This window comes from Schistosoma haematobium, chromosome ZW (assembly GCF_000699445.3).
Source record: "Schistosoma haematobium chromosome ZW, whole genome shotgun sequence".
Classification (NCBI taxonomy): Eukaryota; Metazoa; Platyhelminthes; class Trematoda; order Strigeidida; family Schistosomatidae; genus Schistosoma; species Schistosoma haematobium.
Window position 1 is genome coordinate 80043506 of NC_067195.1, and position 23774 is coordinate 80067279.

The 23774-nt window shown below is 34.0% G+C and overlaps 1 protein-coding gene across 1 annotated transcript in view; it reads right to left on the reverse strand.

Annotated features, from left to right (window-relative positions):
- Window positions 1-7306: 7306 nt before the first annotated feature.
- The window catches only part of FNDC3B (Fibronectin type III domain-containing protein 3B), a 134537-nt gene continuing 118069 nt past the window's right edge, over window positions 7307-23774 (reverse strand). The window contains exons 20-21 of the mRNA XM_051218880.1: window positions 12169-12324; window positions 7307-10612 (exon numbers count right to left, since the gene is read on the reverse strand). Of these exons, the coding sequence (XP_051072606.1) occupies window positions 9737-10612; window positions 12169-12324 (1032 nt within the window). The 3' untranslated portion in view covers window positions 7307-9736. The remainder of the gene's footprint in view (window positions 10613-12168; window positions 12325-23774) is intronic.

The following is a 23774-nucleotide window of genomic DNA, read 5'->3' on the forward strand; positions in this document are numbered from 1 at the left end:
AACAAAATGACGGGTTTTATTTATGGTTACAGATGTAATGACGTTATACAGCAAGTCTAGTAATCTTGTAAACTACTGCATCAATTTAGTTGCATATCTATGAATTCTTTTCATTGAGCAAGTAATTCCATCCATCGTTGTGATGCATATTTCAACAAATGACAGTCTAATGTCCATCAGTTATCTTGATAGATATCAACGTTTAGCTCATTTTCACTGACGATGATTTTTGTTTACTATTGTTTTTATTCCTGTGGAAATTGGAATCACAAGTCGTGGAGTGAGTAAATGTTGTTATTTGGAATTCCCTTGAATGTGTTCTTTAGCTCCTCCAGCGACTGAAGTGCCACTCAAAATAGTATATTCAGGAATGAATTCCCCCTTTTTGTTACAACATTAGACGGTGAATATAAGCTCGTGCAATCATGATTATAATAGCTAACTGTAAGAAAAACAGCAATCACTCCACAAATAGTTGACTTTTTACATGTATCTTATAACAATATCGATTAATAATATCAATTTTCAAATTATTTAATTATAGATGTCATTGGTTGCATAAAGTAAAAATGTGTAATTAGTAATATTCAGCAATAACTGCAAAACTAAAATAACCCGTGCAGTTCAACCACGTCGGGTGAGATGGTCATCCACCCCAGACAATAGAGGATAGTCGTGCAATATCGTGAATCGATTGATGTTAAAGACATACACTATCCATTAGATAGGGGCTCAGTTATTTAAAAGCTAATTATTTGCACTGAAGGCTAAAGATTCTATAATCCTTTCATTGTGCTAGTGTGGTGGATACTCAGTGCTGAGAAATCTCATATTAGGGCACAGTAACTGTCCAGTGCTTCTTGATTCCCAATGGTTCCTTAACTAAGATCATTTCGTGATTTACACTATGAAAATTATATAATCTTCATGAAACCCTATACTGATACTCGTTGATATGTCAACAAATCATCTCGAAATCTAACTCATGAATCACAGGCACCTTTACTGAATAGGAACTCATCTGTAAATTGAAATTCACTCACCATAGACTACCAGCATTTACGTCCAAGCTCCAGTATAAAAAATCATCATAAATCTCAAACTACTTGCAAAGTAGTATAAAACTGATTTATTAAAATTTTGTATGAGCAATAGAAAATGGTAATTAAGCAACAACACCTTGAAAATCAGGAAATGAGAAAGAAAACTACTTGACCCATATTTATGATTTCACTTAAATCAAATCTAAGTTTTAAAATGTTCTAAAACGTTAGGATATAGTTCAAAAGTAAACGAATATTGATTACATGAAGTTTGGAAATAAATGAGTATGGTTAAGTTGGATGAGCTTTTGTAGAGATTGCTTTAATTTGTGGATTGTATTCATTATAGATTAGGTATTAGTTAATATGACATTGTGAAATAACTAATGGGGTTTTTATGTAAAAGAATAAATTGAATTCAAGCAATAAATTATGCATTACAAGCATATTTTTCTTAAAATCAGTGGGAAATAAGCAAGTTAAAACAAACTGGAGGTAAAAATGAAAAAAGGTCAAGTGAGAAAACAAAATTTTATGTTTAAATAAAGTAATAGAATAAGGTCTAAGACTAGGAATATTCGTCCTAATGTTAAAAGCCGGATTTTCAATAGTAATTTATCATTTTAGTTTGAATCATGGACTGAAATTTGTTCAGAAATTCTTTAGAAACAGACAGGATTAGATAGCTGTTTTCTCTCAGTATGGGACTCTTGAAGAGTGTTAATCCACAACCCTACTAGGGATCGGATTCAGGACTTTAACACCCCGTGACAAGCATTTGGCACTTAGACATCTGAGTCGGCATCCGGCAATTTACATTCTAACTAACTTGTGATATTGCTCGACCATCTGCTGATGAGGCTAAAACCTAATATAAGGGGTGGTCGTTAAATGGACCTCCCAGTTATAACATCAACCGTCCACCGCCACCTTGACTCTGTTTGACAGCGTTTGGTTATGCCTTGTTTTTTCACCATCCACGATCTTTCATGTTTGCTGTAAACGATATTAAGTTCTGTTGATCCATTTTTTCTGTCCTCTGGTTACTGTTCGATATGATATTTATATCGCTCTTTTCTCCTAATTAATATGCTATTAATTTTTGCTTTTTGTATACTAAAGGTGTTAATTCATATTTTAGAAACAGATAAAGTTTATCATACCAAATTTCTTATTTGTTCTGACTTTGACCAAGCTAAGACTGTGTTCGACGGCTTAGGGATTAGCATAGAGTTGCATCTGTAGGTAATTACTTCCTACATCCAACATGGTTAATGTCCACTGGTTGGAGCTTCACATTAGTACTCTGGGACTTACCTCCATTCAGTTACTAGTGAACACATGAGTAATATCATTTTCACCGCCTTTCATATTAATACTGTTGTTGTGGCAAACGATTTTTAGATCCATAAAGAAGTTGAGTAGAATTGTAAAGATTAGTTTAATGTGCAGACAGCTTTCATCATGGACCAAGGTTAGATACAGAGTTACTGGAGATCAGTGTTCACTAAACGGTCCCAAGATATGGTGTTTACAAAAACAGTTTGGAAATTATTAATTACTTGAAATACTGGTAAATTGTCATGTTTGTGTCGATTCTGTTATGGTCGTGATCTTACAGCTTATACTTGTAACCGAGAACTAACGTAATTCCCACGGAACATATTAAGAACACGGATAATTGGTGCAAAAAGGTTGTATTGATTCCCCAAAAGATCGTCCCTAGAAAAAGTCGTCCGAAGTCATGTCATCATTAAAACAAATACATTCATTCATATACTGATTTTATACACATTTAATGATTAGCTAGTAAACGTGATATAAACGAAAATATGCACAGGGTTACTGTAAAACCTATGAAATTCATATAGAATAACATGAGGTATAATTACCACACAGGGTGAAAGTTCATAATTATCGGCACAAATAGATTGACCTGACATAATGTCACACTGGAAAATTAAAAAAATCAATATCATACTGACTTAAATGTCACACTGGGAATGAAACTAATGTTAGAAAGTGTTACACCTAGTTAACGAAAACATAATCTCTCCTTCTTGACCCGACTTATCATAATTCTAGTAAATTTTTTCCACCTTTCTATAAAAATGTATGTAAAACGGTTATTTATCTAGACTCGTTAAAAGATAAATAATTAATGCCCTCACTTGGAATCCTCAAGGCCAAAGGAAAAGAGGAAGACCAAAGAACACATTACGCCGGGAAGTGGAGATAGACATGAGAAAAATAAACAAGAATTGGATGGAACTAAAAAAGAAGGCCAAGGACAGAGTGGGTTGGAGAATGCTGGTTGGCGGACTATGCTCCTTTAGGAGTGACAGGCGTAAGTAAGTAAGTAAGTTATTCAATACAATTACGGTAATAATTTCACGTAACAAAATATTACAGTGTTGGAACGAATTCTTTGTACTATTACGATGAATACTCAAAATGACATGCACTCAACTTTCTGTTGGGTTGCTAACATTTAATAAAGATATATGGGCGTATCATGCAGTTTTTAATCAGTAAAAACAAATTTAGAACAGGAGTACTTGTCGTTTTTTCTTATTGTTAAGAAGACTTGTAGAGCATTTGCCTCTCAATGTTCAGTATATGTGGAATATCTAATATCCTTCCGCTCATTCAGTAAGTGTTGCTTATTAGAGCATGATTTTTACTCGGAGTTTCATTTGAAGTACTAACGTCCACTTTGTTTTCTTCATCCTACTAGCTGCGATGTACTGCACTGACGTATTCAAAGAAGACATATGTAGTTGGCTTTAGATTATTAAGATGAAGCCCTCAGTGAGAGTTATATTCTTGTATGCAGCACTGAAACAATAAAAAAATGAGTGTTATTAAGTGAATGTGAAATGTCTGAATTCTGATTGGAGCGAGCATAGTATTTTGTGAAATAATTGTGATCTCATCAGGTTTGTGTGAGGGCTGAGATACTGCCCGGGTGCCCGAACCGAAGCAAGTGGTGTTCTCAGGGGGCCACACCCTGAGTCTTTGACCTAAAGGTCTAATCCATAAGGCAGTGGAGCATCGTAAGTAGATGCAGTCCCATGGTAGCCGGTGACCAACGAGTGGTTCACACGTCATTTGTTCCCTCATGGATACTGGAGCCCATGTGGACCATTGGTTTGGAATCGAGATTTTCCAACTCCCCTAAGTGGACTCTCCGTGTGCAGCAACTCGGTTAAAGCGTCGGACATTCGCTTTTCGTCCTCTGAATTTCGTAAACAACACCGGTGGCGCGAGAAGGCGGTGAGTAGGACTTCCCTGTTGTTGGTTGTATGCATGTGGCCATGTGAGAGCATTTCGAGAGGGGGAGTTGACTCTCCCCACTCTCGGTCATACCAGGGCATTTGGGGGCAAAGGGCTCACAGCACTTGGTCTCGCAAAATAAATAAATAAAACATTGACACATTAAATAGACGGGTAAATGTTCGAAAATGTTAGAAATCGCACATTTATTGAACACTGAAAGAGAATGGTTATACTCGCACATTGTTGAGTTCGATGGTTTAATTGTCCAGAATAACAGCAAAAACTACGTAATTAAATCGTCTGTTTTACAGAACTCAATAACATCAAAAACAACCAGTTAAGGAGCAAATCTTTCCTACCATTTTAATAAAGAAATTTAGTTTTCATATTTACACATTTGGAAGACTGATTTATCCAAACATTAGGATTATCTTTGACATCTACAATTGAATAGATTCAACAATTTCTATTAGAACTCTTCAGTCCTACATCCTATTTGGGGGGTTGAAAACATAAATATTATTTCACGTTAAGAACCGAAGTAAAAATATAGTTCGCCTAGTCGACGAATCTCCCTTTTTGAAAAAGTGTGACATATCAGTAGAAACTCCCATACACATTGAGTTAATATTAATTGATTAATATATTTATACACACGGAATTTTGTTCTGATTCAATATTATAGAAAGAATTCACCGCGTAACAAGAAAGTCTGTTCCTTTAATATGTCTAACTAACTACTAAGTGACGATTGTAGAAAATATGCAGTCTAGGATTGGCTATATGAAACAAATAATCAGCAAATAATTGAGAGACATCAGGTGAAAACACTTTCTACAGAACCAATAGTCTGTTATACATCAAGATCTGTTTTTCAGCATTGTGAATCAGTTAATCTGAAAACGTAGAAAGCGCGCAAAGTTTATTCACATTAACACAGACTGCAGATTATTTTTAATGTGTTGACAGGGCAAAATGGATAGGCTTCTTGAACAAATTAGTTTTTGAAGAGGTTCTTTGTGGATGTTATAGTAATTTTAATAGTTAAGATCATGAGTCAGTTGAAATTAATTAACGTTTGCTCGTTAATGAATGGCTTTCAGAGGTATTTTCTGGAGTTCTGTTGAGAAGTAGTGACCAGTGCAGTTCAACCGGGTCTGTTGTGAGATAGTAACTCACTGAAGAAAATGGTGGATGTGTTGCTCAATTTCATGGATTAGTTGACGTTAGACATTAACACCATTGGATGCCGGTCGGTCTAGAGGTTAAGCGTTCGCGCGCGAGACTGATAGGTCCTGCGTTGGAATCTCCTGAGGCGGGATCGTGGATGCTCATTGCTGAGGAGTCCCACAATAGGACAAAACAGTTGTCCATTGCTTCCAGGTTTTCCATGGTGGTCTAGCTTCAATTGACTCATGATCTCAACTGTTAAAATTACTTTCTGTTCAAACAAATCACGAATTAATTAAATAGTTGGTATATAAGGAAACAAACTTTCCGAAAATGTTACATTATGTATTTCAGAATCCAAGTGATTTTCTGTCAACAAGCCTTTTCCCTAGTAACTAGTATTTCTATTCACAATGACATTGTATATGTGCATTTTAGCAATTCGTTCCGTAGTAATTGCATCGTATGATAAAAACTATTATTCTTATGCTATTTATTGATAGTTATCTTTATTTTTACTATGGTCATTTATATGTTCCATTATGATATATGCAATTATGTATGTAAATCATTTAGATAAAGTTTGACCGTGATTTACATGAATTGAATTCTGTGTTTTTTTCACATCAATTGCTCATTTGAAATTACCTTTCTTTTTCTAAAATTTTCTGAAAAAGAGAATTGACCTAATCTCCAGTAAGACTAGTCAAATAATCAGATATGACCACTCAATTAATATACATGATTATTTGAACATATGAAATTCCTAAATACAAACCTTGAAATTTGAACATATCGATTTAAGGTGATTTACATGCAGATAAAGTTCAAAGTACTTTCACTGTTTTAATTAATTCAATGTGATATTAATTCATTGAATTTAAGTCCATTTTCATTTGCCATATTTACCTAGTACCCTATACCTAACCTCAGAGCTGCCTAATCGACTGGTCCTAGAATACACGACTAACGCTCTAAAGACACCTATGGTTGAATACTAGTAGCGTACGTAATATCGCCTATTCTTAATACCAGTGTTCCAAGCCTACAAGTTCGAATGCTATGCCAGTTTCCTTCTAAAGTAATGTATCAAGTGAGACCAAGTCATGATTGATTATTAAGAGAAGGTAGACACAATTGGATATACTAAGTACATGAAACTATATAATATTGCAAATTCTCTCCACTAGCGATAGCTACTCAGATTTTGCTATGTTGACTGCTTGCCATTTGTGCTTGTAAACCATTATCTAGTCTAATCTAATTATTGATCGTTGATCGAAATTTGTACATCTGTGTACACGTGATACATGTAGTGATCTAGTGCACCCATTGAGTGCCTAGTCTAATACTGAATTTAATTATCCAATAGTTAAGTCACATTAATCATACTGATCGTAGATTCAGGTACTTATCAAGTCGTATATAGTCACCTGATATCGAGTATCAGTAGTCACCAACAATAGTTATATCATAGAGGTTTTACGAGAGTGAACGGCATCGAATCTTTTGGTAAACACATTCACCAAAGCACTGAATTTATGAAATGATACTAATGGGAGGGAAAAACTGAAGTTATTCAATCAGTTCATCATATTGATTGTTAGAGATGTACACCATTGGACCAAGGCTCAGTGATCTAGAAGTTTGGTATTCATTTGCTAGACTGAATGTCTTCGGTTCGATTACCGATTTCAGGTTGACGAATACGCATTACTGAGGAGTCCCATATTAAGACAAAACAGTCTTCTAGTGTTTTCAGGTTTTCAATAGTTGTTTAACTTCGTGATCCCAACAAAATCAAGATCAAATCATGTTTCCATTCAGAATAATAAATTATATATTTTCTTGCAATGTTCAAATCAGAAGCAGAAAAACATATATATACCAAAAACAAGAATAAATCAAAAACAAATTAATTGAGATAAGTTAAATAAATAAGTAGATAAATATAAAATAAGCTTATGAATGAATAAAATGTTATATGCATGAGGTTGAAAAAACAAAAAAAATTACACGACAAAGTTGACCTTAAACCCTGGTATAATTAAACTGAAACCATGACAACAAACAAAATTCGAATACGTACGTACACACACACACACACAACAGGAAAAATTACATTAGATTTACACAAAATTATCGAATTTATGGATGAATGTAACCATCCATATAAAAGACAAAAAAAAATCAAGAAGAATAACACTTTTTAAATCATCACGTCCATCAAACCTGAATGGAGAATCGAATAATAATAATAATAATAAATTACTTTGCTGATCAATAGATAGACAGACACGCGTACAGAAGCAGAATGGTGAATTTTCATTGGAAAGACAAAACATGACAGATAGATAGATAGACAAACACAACGTACAAGGTTACGAAGATGAATAAACTAAGGAGAGGACACATTGAAGAACAATATATCCAACTGATATTCGTTAGTTGACCAAGAAAAAAAATCGAAAAGAATCATTGAAAATTGAGGAAACTTCCAGATAAGAGGTGATCAAGAAGTACACGATATTCATAAAATTTGTTCAGCAAGTTAATTACAATGGACAAAAAAGTGATAAGAAAAGTGCAATATTACTAGTGTGTTCATCCATTTCAATAATAATTCAAGTACCAAATATTACAAGATTTATATTATATTAAATAAGATCACAAAAATGAAATTCTGTTTGTAGGCATATTCAATAAGATGTATATTGAGATTATTTATTCAAGTCAGTCATAGTTGTTCAAATTATTCATTACAAAAGAGAAGAATAGACTACTTATTGAATAGAAGTAACATACTATGAGAAAATTAGAACATTAAATATTTAATGAAAAAGAAAATAAACATTATGATACACATATTTAGAGAACACAAAAATATTCATCATTTCATTTCTATCATGATGTTAGTGAAATTTTATAATAAATGGTCATGTGAATAAACATTAATATATTGGAATTACAATTGCAAACATCTATAATAATAATAATAATAATAATAATAATAATAATAGTAATAATAATGTTATTATTATTATTATGGTTAATATGCTGGGATGTCATATCTTTTTTTGTGTGTGTGTGTGTAAAGTTTCATTTTCGGAACAAAATTGATCAACAAACATGAACACAGGACTAAATAAGAGACAAAACAAAAAGGCAACAAGATCATAACAAACAACAGTGACAACAAAACTGGGTCATACAATTATAAAATAAGAAAGACATTAGGTATATATATATATGTTGAACAGGTAATGTATATTTCTATAGGAAAAGAAACAAAGAGTAAGTATGTATGAATGAATACATAAATGTACATGTGTTTTAAATACTTATGATCACCGATATCAATTGAATTTGAAGCAAACAACAAAACAACATTATGGACAAAAGAAAGAACCGGAAAAGTGTACGTGTCTGAACATACTAATCTCTCTCTCTCTTTATATATATATATATACGTATTATTATGTATATATGATGTGTACATGACTGTGTAAGAATGTATATCATTATTGTGTACGTCATTTCCAATCAATCTGTATGTATGCAAGAGGAAAATAAAACTTGGTCACTGTTAAATGCAGATACGATAATCTTACATGCACAGATAAATACATGAAAAGCTCCATATGTATAGTCTACTATCATCCGACATTTTTTCCGTAGCTTCTAAGACACAACGATTGAGAATAATAATTGATATACACAGTTGTTTGATATACACATATGTTGCTTATATTGTTGTAGTAATATAACTAGTCAGGATGTATGAAAGTATTATGGTTACGTAATCTTTATGAATATAGTATCGATGACAATAACAAATAAACAAATAGACAAACATTAATGATGTCATTATTTGTTATAATTACCACCGCCATCATAACCATTGTCATTATTTCATAATTAAACTTTTAATGCACATGAATAAAATTGGCAAGTTAACAAGTCAGACAAAAAGAAGAGGTAGGTTAATAAATCCATTATTAACAAGAAATGACGATAAGATTTAGACAAAAGTATATATGTACATTTATGTATATACTTGAATTTCAACAATATAGTGAATAGGTTTGTGATTTTTACATCAAGAAGAAAGCATATACACCACCGTCACTACATATATACACACAACAACAACCTTACAAATATTTAACTATATAGTCAGGAGAGATTCCACACTAATGACTATATATATGAATAGTGAACAACAGATATAAGATCAAAATTACTTATGAATGAACATTCTGATTTGTTCTTTTTGACGTAGTAGTCGTAGTAGTAAACACTGAACTGCCATCGTTATGCATCTTATCATGATTGAGTTTTAATTTCATCCCATATGATTCAGATGATGATGGTGATAAATCCATCGATGAAAAGCTATCACTACTACTGCTGCTGCTTGTTGTTGTAGGATTGGATAATTTCAAATGTACATTCAAGACATATTGTAAACTCATTGCAACTAATAATGTTGCTAAACTGAATAGAATTAGTAATAAACAAGCTAATTGTGTATCAGTAAAACGAAACCAATGAGAATGAGATCTTTTCGAATTGTGATGTGATGATAATTGTTGTTTTGATTGATTTCTTGGTGATGATGATGATGTGGAGTTTGTTGTTGACTGTGCTGATAATGATGTTGTTGAAGACATTGTATGGAGTAGAATACTACGGCGTTTATCTGATACATTATTATTATGCAACAGGGAGTTGGGTAAAGTACCTGTAGCAATCACTTGATTTGAATGAATATGATCTTGTTTTGGCAGTGTAGTCCAATTAGATGAGTCATATATTGGGTGGACACTTGTCGATCTAATATTACTACTATTACGTGAGATCATATTTCGAATAATATAATATGGAGAGGATAACGTTTTTAGCAAACCATTTGATCGCTTATACGAAAGAGAATCTTTTTGTTTAAATAGGTGACAACTTGCTGATACTGTTACTGATGGTGATGATGATACTGACGATGATGTGGAATCAAATTGGTTATCTTTAGTAAGACGTGGAGTTGTAAATAGAAGACCAGAAGAAAATGGTCCAGGCAATTCAGTGATTTGATATTGAGAAGAATCTATTTTAGGATCGTCCTATACATCATAATTTTGTGATATAAAAATAAATAAATATCATTAATACTACGGAACAGTCATATTTTAATAAAAGTTTATAGTTGTTTGATATGTGACGATGAGAAATGAAGTTTCCTACAAAACAGACGAAAATTCAATTGCTTGATACGACGTATTCGAGGTTTTTCTTTTAGGTATACTGAACAAAACTGATTGATTACTTTCACCATGCACTTCTCGAAAAGATTTACGTGATCATTATCATCGACTATATTGAGATATTAGTTAGTGAATGCTAATAATGGCTCATCATTAAACTGGACTCATAAAACTGATGACTATCAGTGCATATACACCTGTCACTCAAAGTTTGTACTAATCGCTTCAAAAACCCTAGGACATTCATTATCCACTAATTAGGTTAATATATGTTACCAAAGTGTTTTTCGTCTCGTATTTTATCATTCACCTACACAGTAATCAACTGTATTTTTGTTAGAAGATATCCATTTACTGGATGCACTACCGTTTCGATGTTAGGTGATTGGGAGTAGTTCACAAGACGACCTGAACTTTGGGTTCGTGTCAGTTGGGACTTGTTAAGAAGGCACACCCGTACGAACCATACGGAGAGCACCAGTCCTCTCAGGATCACAATGAAACCTTACTGATGAGTAGCAATTAGTACAGATTCTAAGTACAGAGTTTCCTGTTGACTAACTCCGACCACCTAAAAAAATGGCAAGCCAACTAGGAAAATTTTGTCTAGTGCTTTCTGGCTTTAAACAGTTGTCTTACTAAGATAAGTCTGTGACGTAAATTGTAATTTGGATAGATACACTATTTTGTGGTGGTTTTAAATATATCCAAACTCTCTATGCCAGTGACAATTTGTAGTGTTTTATTTCAACAGGAGGAGATACACAAACATGAAAGATAACATTCGGAGTATTAGTTTTTAGTGTAGGTTTAAATACATGAAAGATAAGTGAAAAATAATGATTTTTCGAAAACTATGTCTAAGGTTTCTTGTTGATTGCCTCCAACTCTACTATTCAAACATAATGTATGTGAACTCAAGCTATCTAGACCAGTAACAACATTCAAACCTAAATTATAGAAATCTATAAGAACTACAGGACTAGACAAGTGTCGCATATTAGTTTTCTTGTTATTCAGTAAACAATCAATGTAGTTGTAATAATCACTTAAACATTAAACTAATAATTATAGATATATGTATTGAGGCAATGAGAACTGAAATACATTTTACGACTGTTCATTCGGGTTGATATTTAAATCGATTGTGCATTGAAACAATTGAAAGCAGAATGAATAATTTGGGAGTGAAGAAACTATTTACCTAGCTTCATATAGTGAACATTACAAACTGCCCTCTGATTATCTGAAAACTGTTGATTTTCTACAATTTTTTAAATTGCAACAAAAACCGCCCTGAAGGTTTCAAACCTGGTTTAAACAAACAAGTGAATGTACCAGAAGAAATTAGACAAAAGTGTGGAATAGATGATAATAATAATTAGAAAGAATGAAACCTAATCTTTTGCATTTACCTTAGATTGCTCTTGTTCAAATGTAGTAGTACTATTATTAATAACAGGTAATTTGGCAGTTGGCTGACACAATCGAACAGCGCATACTCGACAGACATATTCAGAGCCTGGATTTAGACCTGTTATACGACATGCTGTTTGATTTCCTCTGTACACCTGTTGAATTTTAAAAAAACCTCAGTGAAAATAGAAAATAACACTGATAACGAAGTGACATAGATATTTTAACAACGATATCGGCATGAATCAATCATTTTTATAATTCATTGGATAAGTCAGTAATAAGCATCATAGAACTTAGCACATATATGCATCGGTTCAAGTTGTCAAAATAAAAGGTTGTGAATTGGACTTGAGTCCTTAAATTTCCAATTACGAACGATTGGAAAATTCTTTTAATATGAAATGGGACCTATGGGGACTGCAAAAACTGAAAAACTAATGCACAGCACTTAAACGAGTATTCATGGATGAGCCAGAAACGAAGCTTTTTAAGAAAGATGCATTGAGCGAGATCTCAGAAGAATTAAAGTACACTCAAGTTAATCTAATTACATATTGATTATTCAATGAATATCAATTCTAAAATTTATCAGACCGAGTAACTGTCACTTTTGAAAAAAAATCACAGTGGATTTATGAATACAGTGAAACTGTCATGAAATCAGTTAACTAACTTCATACTGAACATATTAATAAAAACGCTAACACATTGAAAATCAATGATGAATAAAGTTCGCTTCAATCCACATGTAAGTTTTAAAACTGATTTCTCCTTAAATGTAGTATTTGAGGATTCAGCATCCTCAGCACAACATCAACACAGGATGACGAAATGATCAAAATGAATACCAAAGTAGTAATAATATCAGAGATAGTAAAAATACTAGGCATCGAGAATGGGATTCAAGAAAAAAGAATGAATTCACAGAATAAAAGGTATAAAATAATTTTTTAAAAATTAGGAGCTAATGCAAGACAAAGAGTGAATGGGTCCGTAGCACTGTGAAAGATTCTCAGACGTTGTCAAACATCAAATTATCACGATAATTTTACAGAGTCCAACTAGGTAGTCTGCACCTATGAACATGGCTCAGACCAACAGTCAGTCATTTCACAGACTGATGATACATTTTAGTTTGGCCACCTCTAGCCTTCTTCCAAAGTGTTCCTAGTCCATCCAACGTCGTTCAAGTAGGCAGTTTGTAGCTATGGGTTCACAGTCTTATCAACCGATTTACTATCTTTACCTAATATTAGTTGTCTAACCTGGGCAATGGTCACTTTGTGGTTCAAACATATTCGAAGGCACCTACGATCACGTACTAGTAATATATGATAATCTTTTATTTGAATATAAAATTATTTTCAGCTGACCATTATGAAAAATATACATTGCCCCAAGTTATCACACCACACTAACACGATGAGATGAGAGCAACAAGTTGATAAACTGGTGATTGATAAAAAAAGGTTAATGTACAATTAATAAACTTTTAATTCGAGGAAGTAATGATTGAATGTAAAACGATCACTGAGTTATGTCATCTTATACCCGAGAGTCTTAATTTTTCCACTTGATAGATTGCAATGATTGGTTGGACTTTTTACAATATTTCTCATTTTCACAGATTGAAATCATGAGTTAGTTGAAGCTAGACCACCATTGAAAACCTGGGAGCACTGGACGGTCGTTTCGTCCTAGTATGGGACTCCTCAGCAGTGCGCATCCACGATCCCGCACAACGCGGGGCTCGAACCCAGGACCTGCTGTCTTCGCGCGCGAGCACTTAACCATTAGACCACTGAGCCGGCATCCAACGGTGTTAATGTCTAACTTCAACCAATCCACGAAGTTGCGCCACCATATACCATTGTCTTCAGTGAGCTGATATCTCACAACAGACCTGGTTGTACTCCACTGGTAACGGCTTCCCACTAGAACTCCAGGAGTATCTCTTGAAGTCAGTCACTAGTGAGCAGATGATTAAGTGCTCGCGCACGAAGCCAGTAGGTCCTGGGTTCGAGCCCCGCGTGGTGCGGGATCGTGGATACGCACTGCTGAGAAGTCCCATACTAGGACGAAACGGCCGTCCAGTGCTTCCAGGTTTTCAATGGTGGTATAGCTTCAACTGACTCATGATTTCAATCTGTGAAAATTTCTAAAAATCTCCACAAACCCCTTCTGATAATATTTCTCATTATAAATTAACTGACAGTTGCTAATGAACTTTTGGTTTGGGACTCTACTACTCATGATCTCGACAGAGATCAAAATGAAAACCTGAAATACTTAAAAATCACGCTGTAGTTAAAAAATATAGACTTAAAGTATTGACAAAAAAATTAACTAAGAAAGAAAGATTAGTTCAGCGAAGAGTTCTCTTTTCGGCGAATTCATTTTCAAAGCTGTACAATCGCAAATATATATACTTACTTTTACAGGGTGATAATAATACTGATAATAAACTTCTGTTATACATGGTGACAGTGAGGTTAAATAAACAACGGTATTAGAAAAAAAAATTTTTAAACAAGGAAAGTTTGATAGTTAATGGCTTAAGTATTCATCGGGTAAGGATGGCTCAGCATGATAAAATAACAGAGATGAAATGTAATCGGGATGATCGTGGAAATAAAAACAAACCGGTTGGGGGTAGAAGATTTGAAGGGAAGATGGAAGGTGAAGCAGGTGGCTATAAAGGAACAAGAGTATGAAGAAAGAGAAAAAAATTTAATACATTAAGACCATGGTAAAAGAAGAGGTTGTACCAGTCTCTTTTGTACACATAATTCTGGTTTTTCAAAATGTATGGCTATTGCCTCGGCAATGCAAAGAAGATGCAGTCTAATTGTCTTAGGAAGGCTTCTACTTACCTTGTAGATGACTTTGAACGCAGAGTCTGTCTTGATTGAGTGACCTGTGTTCACAAGGTGTTCGATTATAGAACTTCTTATTGAGCCGTTGCCTCCTCTTCTTAGCCACGCCGGACAATGTTCTTGAATTCTTTTGGATAAAGTGCGCATCGAACGACCTATATACCTAGCTCCACAAGAGCAGGTAAATTGGTAGATGCACATTGAGTTGGTCAGATGCGATAATTTATCCTTCAGATTATTGGTGAACAGTGATCGGCTGGAGAATAATATTCGCAATGTTGCTGCGAAGAATGTTCTTTTTAAAGAATCCGAAATTCTCCTCTTTAAGATATAAGCGGCTCTATCACCTTTGAAGTCGATGTTCATGTATAAAATTTTCTTTTCTACTGTAGTTGTTTGTGGTTTTGGCATTTTCGGCTTCATGTTCTTATCAATGAATATAGAAGGATATCCGTTTTTGATAAGTATCTCTTTTAAAAGGCTCAATTCTTTCTCTACGACCTCGGGGCTACAGATTCTTCGTATTCTTGTGGCGAGAGTTATTATTAAGTTTCTTTTTCGGCTGATGGGAACCCAACTGTGGAAATTTGATAGTTGGCCATTCCACATGGGTTTCCTGTAGATAGATCTTTTTAAAGTACCATCTTGTTTTCTTGTCATATCTACATCAAGGAAGTGAATATTTTGTTTGCTTTCAACTTCAAGTGTGAATTTTATTGATGGGTGACAATTATTAAATGTCTTTAGGAGATCACTTAAGTTACATTTGTTGTCACAAATGATAAAGATATCATCCACATATCTTTTATACAAGTGGAGGTTTTCTATAATTTTTTTGAGTTGGTTGTTTTCTAAACTGGCCATGAAGCAATCTGTCAGTAATGGACCAAGTGGGGATCCCATTGCTATACCATCCTTCTGTCTATGAATTACATCGTTGAATGTGAACTGTACATTGCAAGTACAACGTAGTAATAATTCCTTCAAATAAACCTCAGGTATCCCAATGTTTATCTCAGTATTGTTTATGTACTTACAGATAAAATTAATGGTCAATGTGAGTGGAACATTAGTGAATAATGATTCCACGTCCAGAGATAGCATAATTTTGTCACTTACATTCACTTCTTTTATGTGCTCGATAAATTCAAAAGTATCACGTACGGAATGTTTACAAATGAGTTTTCTAACGGGTTCTAAGAGATTCGCCACAGTTATCAACAAACGCATAAAAAACTTAATATCAGACCTCACTAAAAGTTTAAAAACTACAGAAACACAGCACAACTTTTCTAACAACCCTGATAGATATGTGTTTAATCATTCTTCAATATCGTTGACAAATGTACAATTAGAAGCCTTATCTTTGGGGATAAAATTCTGCGACATAAATGAAAAAGTTAACAAAATCAACACACATGTTCAATTCGAAAACTTCACCAAACAAACAAATGGTTTTATCCAATCTCTGATCAAGAATTCCAACGTTTCAAATCTACTCTTCTTGACAGCTGCAACCAATATATTAGCACAAAAGTAACAGGCAAAAGTCTACTAACAAAAGAACATAGAAATCAGATAAAACTACTAGGAATAATAAAGACTTGATCATAACACGTCCAGATAAAGGTGCTGGTTTAGTGCTGTTAGATCGCAAGAGTGATGTTGAAAAAATGACAACGTTGCTATATGATGACACCAAATTCTCAAAACCCATCAATGAGAAAAACAAGACTGAAATTATAGAAAAGCAACTAACTGATGTCCTTAAGCGAATGAAAAATGAGCAGTTAATCAACGAACAGGTCTTTGAGCACATAAAACCAACAGCATCAATAATACCGCGATTATACTGTCTGCCAAAAATACACAAACCTGGCCTACCTCTTAGACCGATTCTCGATATGTCTGGATCCCCTTACCACCCTATAGCAAAGTGGTTGGCGAATCTCTTAGAACCCGTTAGAAAACTCATTTGTAAACATTCCGTACGTGATACTTTTGAATTTATCGAGCACATAAAAGAAGTGAATGTAAGTGACAAAATTATGCTATCTCTGGACGTGGAATCATTATTCACTAATGTTCCACTCACAGAGACCATTAATTTTATCTGTAAGTACATAAACAATACTGAGATAAACATTGGGATACCTGAGGTTTATTTGAAGGAATTATTACTACGTTGTACTTGCAATGTACAGTTCACATTCAACGATGTAATTCATAGACAGAAGGATGGTATAGCAATGGGATCCCCACTTGGTCCATTACTGACAGATTGCTTCATGGCCAGTTTAGAAAACAACCAACTCAAAAAAATTATAGAAAACCTCCACTTGTATAAAAGATATGTGGATGATATCTTTATCATTTGTGACAACAAATGTAACTTAAGTGATCTCCTAAAGACATTTAATAATTGTCACCCATCAATAAAATTCACACTTGAAGTTGAAAGCAAACAAAATATTCACTTCCTTGATGTAGATATGACAAGAAAACAAGATGGTACTTTAAAAAGATCTATCTACAGGAAACCCATGTGGAATGGCCAACTATCAAATTTCCACAGTTGGGTTCCCATCAGCCGAAAAAGAAACTTAATAATAACTCTCGCCACAAGAATACGAAGAATCTGTAGCCCCGAGGTCGTAGAGAAAGAATTGAGCCTTTTAAAAGAGATACTTATCAAAAACGGATATCCTTCTATATTCATTGATAAGAACATGAAGCCGAAAATGCCAAAACCACAAACAACTACAGTAGAAAAGAAAATTTTATACATGAACATCGACTTCAAAGGTGATAGAGCCGCTTATATCTTAAAGAGGAGAATTTCGGATTCTTTAAAAGAACATTCTTCGCAGCAACATTGCGAATATTATTCTCCAGCCGATCACTGTTCACCAATAATCTGAAGGATAAATTATCGCATCTGACCAACTCAATGTGCATCTACCAATTTACCTGCTCTTGTGGAGCTAGGTATATAGGTCGTTCGATGCGCACTTTATCCAAAAGAATTCAAGAACATTGTCCGGCGTGGCTAAGAAGAGGAGGTAACGGCTCAATAAGAAGTTCTATAATCGAACACCTTGTGAACACAGGTCACTCAATCAAGACAGACTCTGCGTTCAAAGTCATCTACAAGGTAAGTAGAAGCCTTCCTAAGACAATTAGACTGCATCTTCTTTGCATTGCCGAGGCAATAGCCATACATTTTGAAAAACCAGAATTATGTGTACAAAAGAGACTGGTACAACCTCTTCTTTTACCATGGTCTTAATGTATTAAATTTTTTTCTCTTTCTTCATACTCTTGTTCCTTTATAGCCACCTGCTTCACCTTCCATCTTCCCTTCAAATCTTCTACCCCCAACCGGTTTGTTTTTATTTCCACGATCATCCCGATTACATTTCATCTCTGTTATTTTATCATGCTGAGCCATCCTTACCCGATGAATACTTAAGCCATTAACTATCAAACTTTCCTTGTTTAAAAATTTTTTTTTCTAATACCGTTGTTTATTTAACCTCACTGTCACCATGTATAACAGAAGTTTATTATCAGTATTATTATCACCCTGTAAAAGTAAGTATATATATTTGCGATTGTACAGCTTTGAAAATGAATTCGCCGAAAAGAGAACTCTTCGCTGAACTAATCTTTCTTTCTTATATAATGTCATAATGGGTGTGTTCCGTTTATTAAAAAAATTAACTGCAAGGGCTCGACGCATTTAGTTCCAAAGTTTCGGGATAGTTTTGTTGTAGCATACAAAATAGATGTATAAACAGAGGTGTCTGTTCTGAGAGAAAGTTATTCTTGTCGAACTTAATAATAGATTAAAGTGGAATTCATTTGAGATACAAGAATCAGCTTACAAACAGATCCTAACGGCATACTTAATTCAGTTGATGATTATAATACCTATATGCATATACGAAATGAATTAAACCAATCAAACTAGTTTATGAGTCAATGATAACAATGGAATAGATTACATAATAAGTGAAACGTGAAAAGTACAAATTGATGGTGTGACAACAGGTGCATTAGTTTTTAATAAGAATAATAAAGGTTCAAACCAATCTTACATAATCGGAAATAGGTCAATGATTAGAAAAGTATAGGAACTGAGATAACAATTATAAAATTATAAGATAACGTAATAAGAAATGTTCAGATAATTGGACCATGAAACGTATAGTTGAGAGAAAATAAAGTGGTAGGAGGGGGTGAGGAAAAATAATAAACGAAGACAAAGTTTGAAAAAGAATAAATAAATTCATTTATTACTTAAGGCCAGGGGAGAGATAAGGGTGTTACAAATTTCTTCTGAACACAAAGACTCGGCTTGTTGGCTCGGATTCCTATAGCTTCTGCTATGTGTAGGAGACGAGATCGAACACCATAAGGAAAACTAGTGGGAATACGATAAATAACTTTGAACGACTTATTTCTGTCCACTATATGACCGCTATCGATCAAGTGTGATAGAACCGAGCTGCGTATTGTTTTGACGTAACCCTTTCCTAACCACAAAGGGAGGTGTTCACTAACTCGTTGGTTCAGTTGCCTGGTAGTGCGCCCAATATAGCTTTCTCCACAGGAGCAGCTGAATTCGTAGATACACATATTAATGTAAATTAGAGTAAAGTCTGATGAGGATCTAATCGAAAACAATATTGTTCGCTTATATATGTTGTTCTAAATTTACAATATGGGAATATTTCAAATTTCAGATTATAATACCAGCAATTTATTATATTGGGGGACTAATGATGTGTTTTCATCGCAATTTCAATGGAAAAAATAAAATTAACGAGAGGAATTGATTGATATTTGTTTATAAGCACGTGCAGTCTTTGAAAGTTATCATTTAAGAATGCGATAGTGTATGGAACACATGTCGCCTTATCCATATATTTCGGGACTGATCTGGATCGTTGCATAAACTAACCATGGGAGTGAACTTTTATCGATTGAAGTGGTTGATACATGTGTTGAGCATTTTAAATCACAAAGCAAACTGATGTGAAAAAACTGGCTCGTAGAGTATGTGGGAAGATTAATGTTATGACTTTAAGTTGGGTTGATTTTTACCCTGTGCTAATTGTTGTGTCCTTGAATGGAAAAATTACAGAGCAGCGTAGTTATCGATCGATTCAATGACACGTAAACACGTACGGACGGCCTAGAGTCTCGATTGGTCCCGCTTCCCTGTCTAGCCCAGTCAGTTGAGCCAGAACACAAGTCACAGCCTCGGAGGTATGAATCATTATATTTCAAACATACTTTGTTTATATACCAATCAAGCATACCACATCATACCATAAAATAGAAAACAACATTTTGTACAATATTCAACAAGTGAACAGATATCGACCAATAGGAAATGTCCATTTAACGTCCAATGACACCATTGGACTTAACATGATAATTATTGGTCTATTCCTCCGCATCCACAACAATTAAGCACGGTCGAACTTAGGTATGGGATTAATCCTTAGGGCTACTGACAGTTGGACGTAAGCAACTGGAGGAACTTCTGACCTACTGGTCAAGATTCGCGTGACAATTTAAGACATTGGATGTTATCATACCTTAAAATCGTTTACAATCGGCTAATCGTATTCATTTTCTATATAGCCATAAATCTTGATGTTTGATTGGACTGCACACTTTTTGTGTCATGATTTCATTCATTCTAACTATTGCTTTGGTTACTTTTAGTCAGTCGCTTCTCGTCGATAGAAATTTTTTCTTGTTGTTCTTATGTAAAATGTGATAATTTGAGTAAACTACTGTATAATTTTATTTTTAAAATGATTACCGCCAAATATTATCTGATATATGAAGACTTTTATATCACAGTTGAAAGCAATGATCTGGTAACTTAAAGGTTGTCACATTTAAATCGCATTACAAATTATTATAGTTTTTAAAACTTTAATTTGCTTGATAGATAACAACTAAAGGACCAGTCAGTCAGCTACAACGTAGAACCAGACACATATATGCATCGGTCCAAGTTGCCATACCTCATTAACACAACAAGACGAACACCGGATTCATAGAAGTGGTTAATTCAGTGGTGGTAATATATAAAATAAAAGGAAGATTGCATATAAGGATGTAGTACAAAAACAAAGAATTAGTTCTTATAAAGAAAGATATGAAGGGATTTTAATCTCATAGTATAAGGGAAGACAGAGAGTGTATATACCGACGCCATTGTGATGGATTCTCAGCCATGTCACCAAGAGTCTCCAACCATTGGTTACGATAGTCACGCGGACACCAACCAAGTAGTCTGCATCTAATAATATGGCTCAGACTAGAAGTTAGTGACTTTGTGGACTGATGCCACGTTTTAGTTTGGCCGTCCCTAACTTTCTTCCAACCATCCCCTACACTAGTCAGCATTGCGCGTCGTGATAATCGGTGTTCAGGCATACGTAACACGTGGCCCAACCATCTCAGTCAACGAAGATTTACAACCTCATCAACTGATTTACCACCATTCCCTAATAACTAAAGGACCAAATATATACTCTAAAGTTTCAAATAAAACATTGAAGCAAGAGTCCATAGAATTAAAAACATTTACTATTTGGGAGTGAATTCAGTGAGGCTACAAGTAACAATCTGAAACACAATAATATTCATAAAGAATATAGTACACAGCTCTTTTTTAATTCTTAATATGATCACGTACCAAATAACTGGTAATTCAAAAGTGTCAATATCTTGATCACGTGATTATATTGTCAATGTTTTTAAAAAATAGATAATACAAGAAAGGATGCAAGACTGTTGCATTTTGCAGAAACAATTATTAGCTAAACACTCATTACCTAACCTGTGCAACACTTAGAAGGATACAAATGTCAGATTTTGTTCATCTTCTTGACCGATATTTTTTTATATTTTACTTGTTCTATTTACATTTGTTGTTTTATTCACTTTAAAAATGCATTGCTTAGTTCATTATGTGATCTTTCACTTACTGTAATACTTCGAAACCTATGTGCATCCTTCGGTTCTAGATAATTCCCACTTTAATTTTCTTCATTTTGTTTAGGATATTCTTTTGATCTCCTCATTTTACGTAGATAATTTGATTGGTAATCTTTGTAATTCAAAGTCATCTGGTTTGATTACTTGATATTGTGTTAACCATTGGATGCTGAGTCAATGATCTGGAGGTTGAACGCTCTCAGTAAGATCAAATTTATTGAATTTGACCCATGATATGGTTGTAGATGTGCACTAATGAGGAGTCGTATGCTATTCAGTGCTGCCTGGTTTTCAATGGTTGTCTAGTTAAGAGCAGACTGTGATGTAAACTACAAAAATGTTTATTAATTATTAGGTAATAATTTAAACAGCTGAGTAGTAACATCCCCTCAACTTACAATGTAAACGGCGTAGGCCAACCTCTTCGATTTTCCCAAAGTATCTGTTAAGGTTGGTGATTTCGGTGAAGTTCAGTGCTCTAAATTCAGAGAGTACGATTTCATCTGAAATTGTCCTCTCGAGTTACAAAACCTTGTTCACCATGCTCGTATAAAATTTCACTAAATAATAGAATCTTGATGTTAAGCGTTTGAATGTAGTCAGCGGGAAATCTTAGGCCCAAGTTTCTTATTATTTGACACTTATTGAAAGAGCGTACCTGCAGTATTAACAGAACTGGTGCTTCCCATGGAATCTAAAATCACGTCATTCAGCTTCATAGTTTGAGATATTGCTACTAAGCTATACGAGTCACAGCTGGTATCCCATAATGTTGTTATATTTATATAAATAAACCACTGAGGGCTGACTGTCATTTTTATCCAGTTCTTAATGCTGATCGAATTCTATCTGTCAATTTAGAATGTAAACATTAGTTTGTATGGCTCGGTATCGAGTGCATAATTGTTTTTTAGTGTTAGGGGGTCGGAAGATTTTTCAGTAATCGCATTTAGACATTTACGACATTTTAAAGTTTATCAGTTAGGTTGATCAACAAAATTGTACAGTTATATTGTATAATAATTGCACTACAGAAGTGAAAAATAATGAAGTATAGTGTACAGGTCACAATGCCAACTAGACACAAACCTATTGGAATAACATGTTTAAATACATAAAACATGTACATACCCTAAAGACTATAAATTATAATTAAAAGTGTTACAATAGAACGGTGTCAACTCTCAATAATTTATCTATTGATTTTAAGCTGAACAGTGGAATATAAGATTATCTTGGTTTAACTAATGTAAAATAAGTATTCAAAATGAATACAGTACAGTACTAGAGTAAAACGAGACATTTAGCAGGAAGAATGTGAATTTATTGCTGGTAGTAACAAAGTTCAGCTAAACAGTGTAGCAGCAGCCCCTACAGCAGTAGGCTTTAACATATATAAGGGAAAAAGCAACATCTTCAAATACAACACGACGAACAATAACTCAGTGGCATTTGATGGAGAAAATCCGGAAGATGTAAAAAATTTCACGTACATAATCCATGAACAAAGAGGACCTGAAGCAGAGGTAAAGGCGAAAATTAGCAGAACGAGGGTCATATTTCTACAGCTGAACAACATATGAAACTCAAAACAACTGTCAACTATTATCACAATCAGAATCTCTAATGAGAACGTCAAGACAGTTCTACTATACGGAGCTGAAAATTGGAGAATCACTACAACAATTATCGAAATGGTA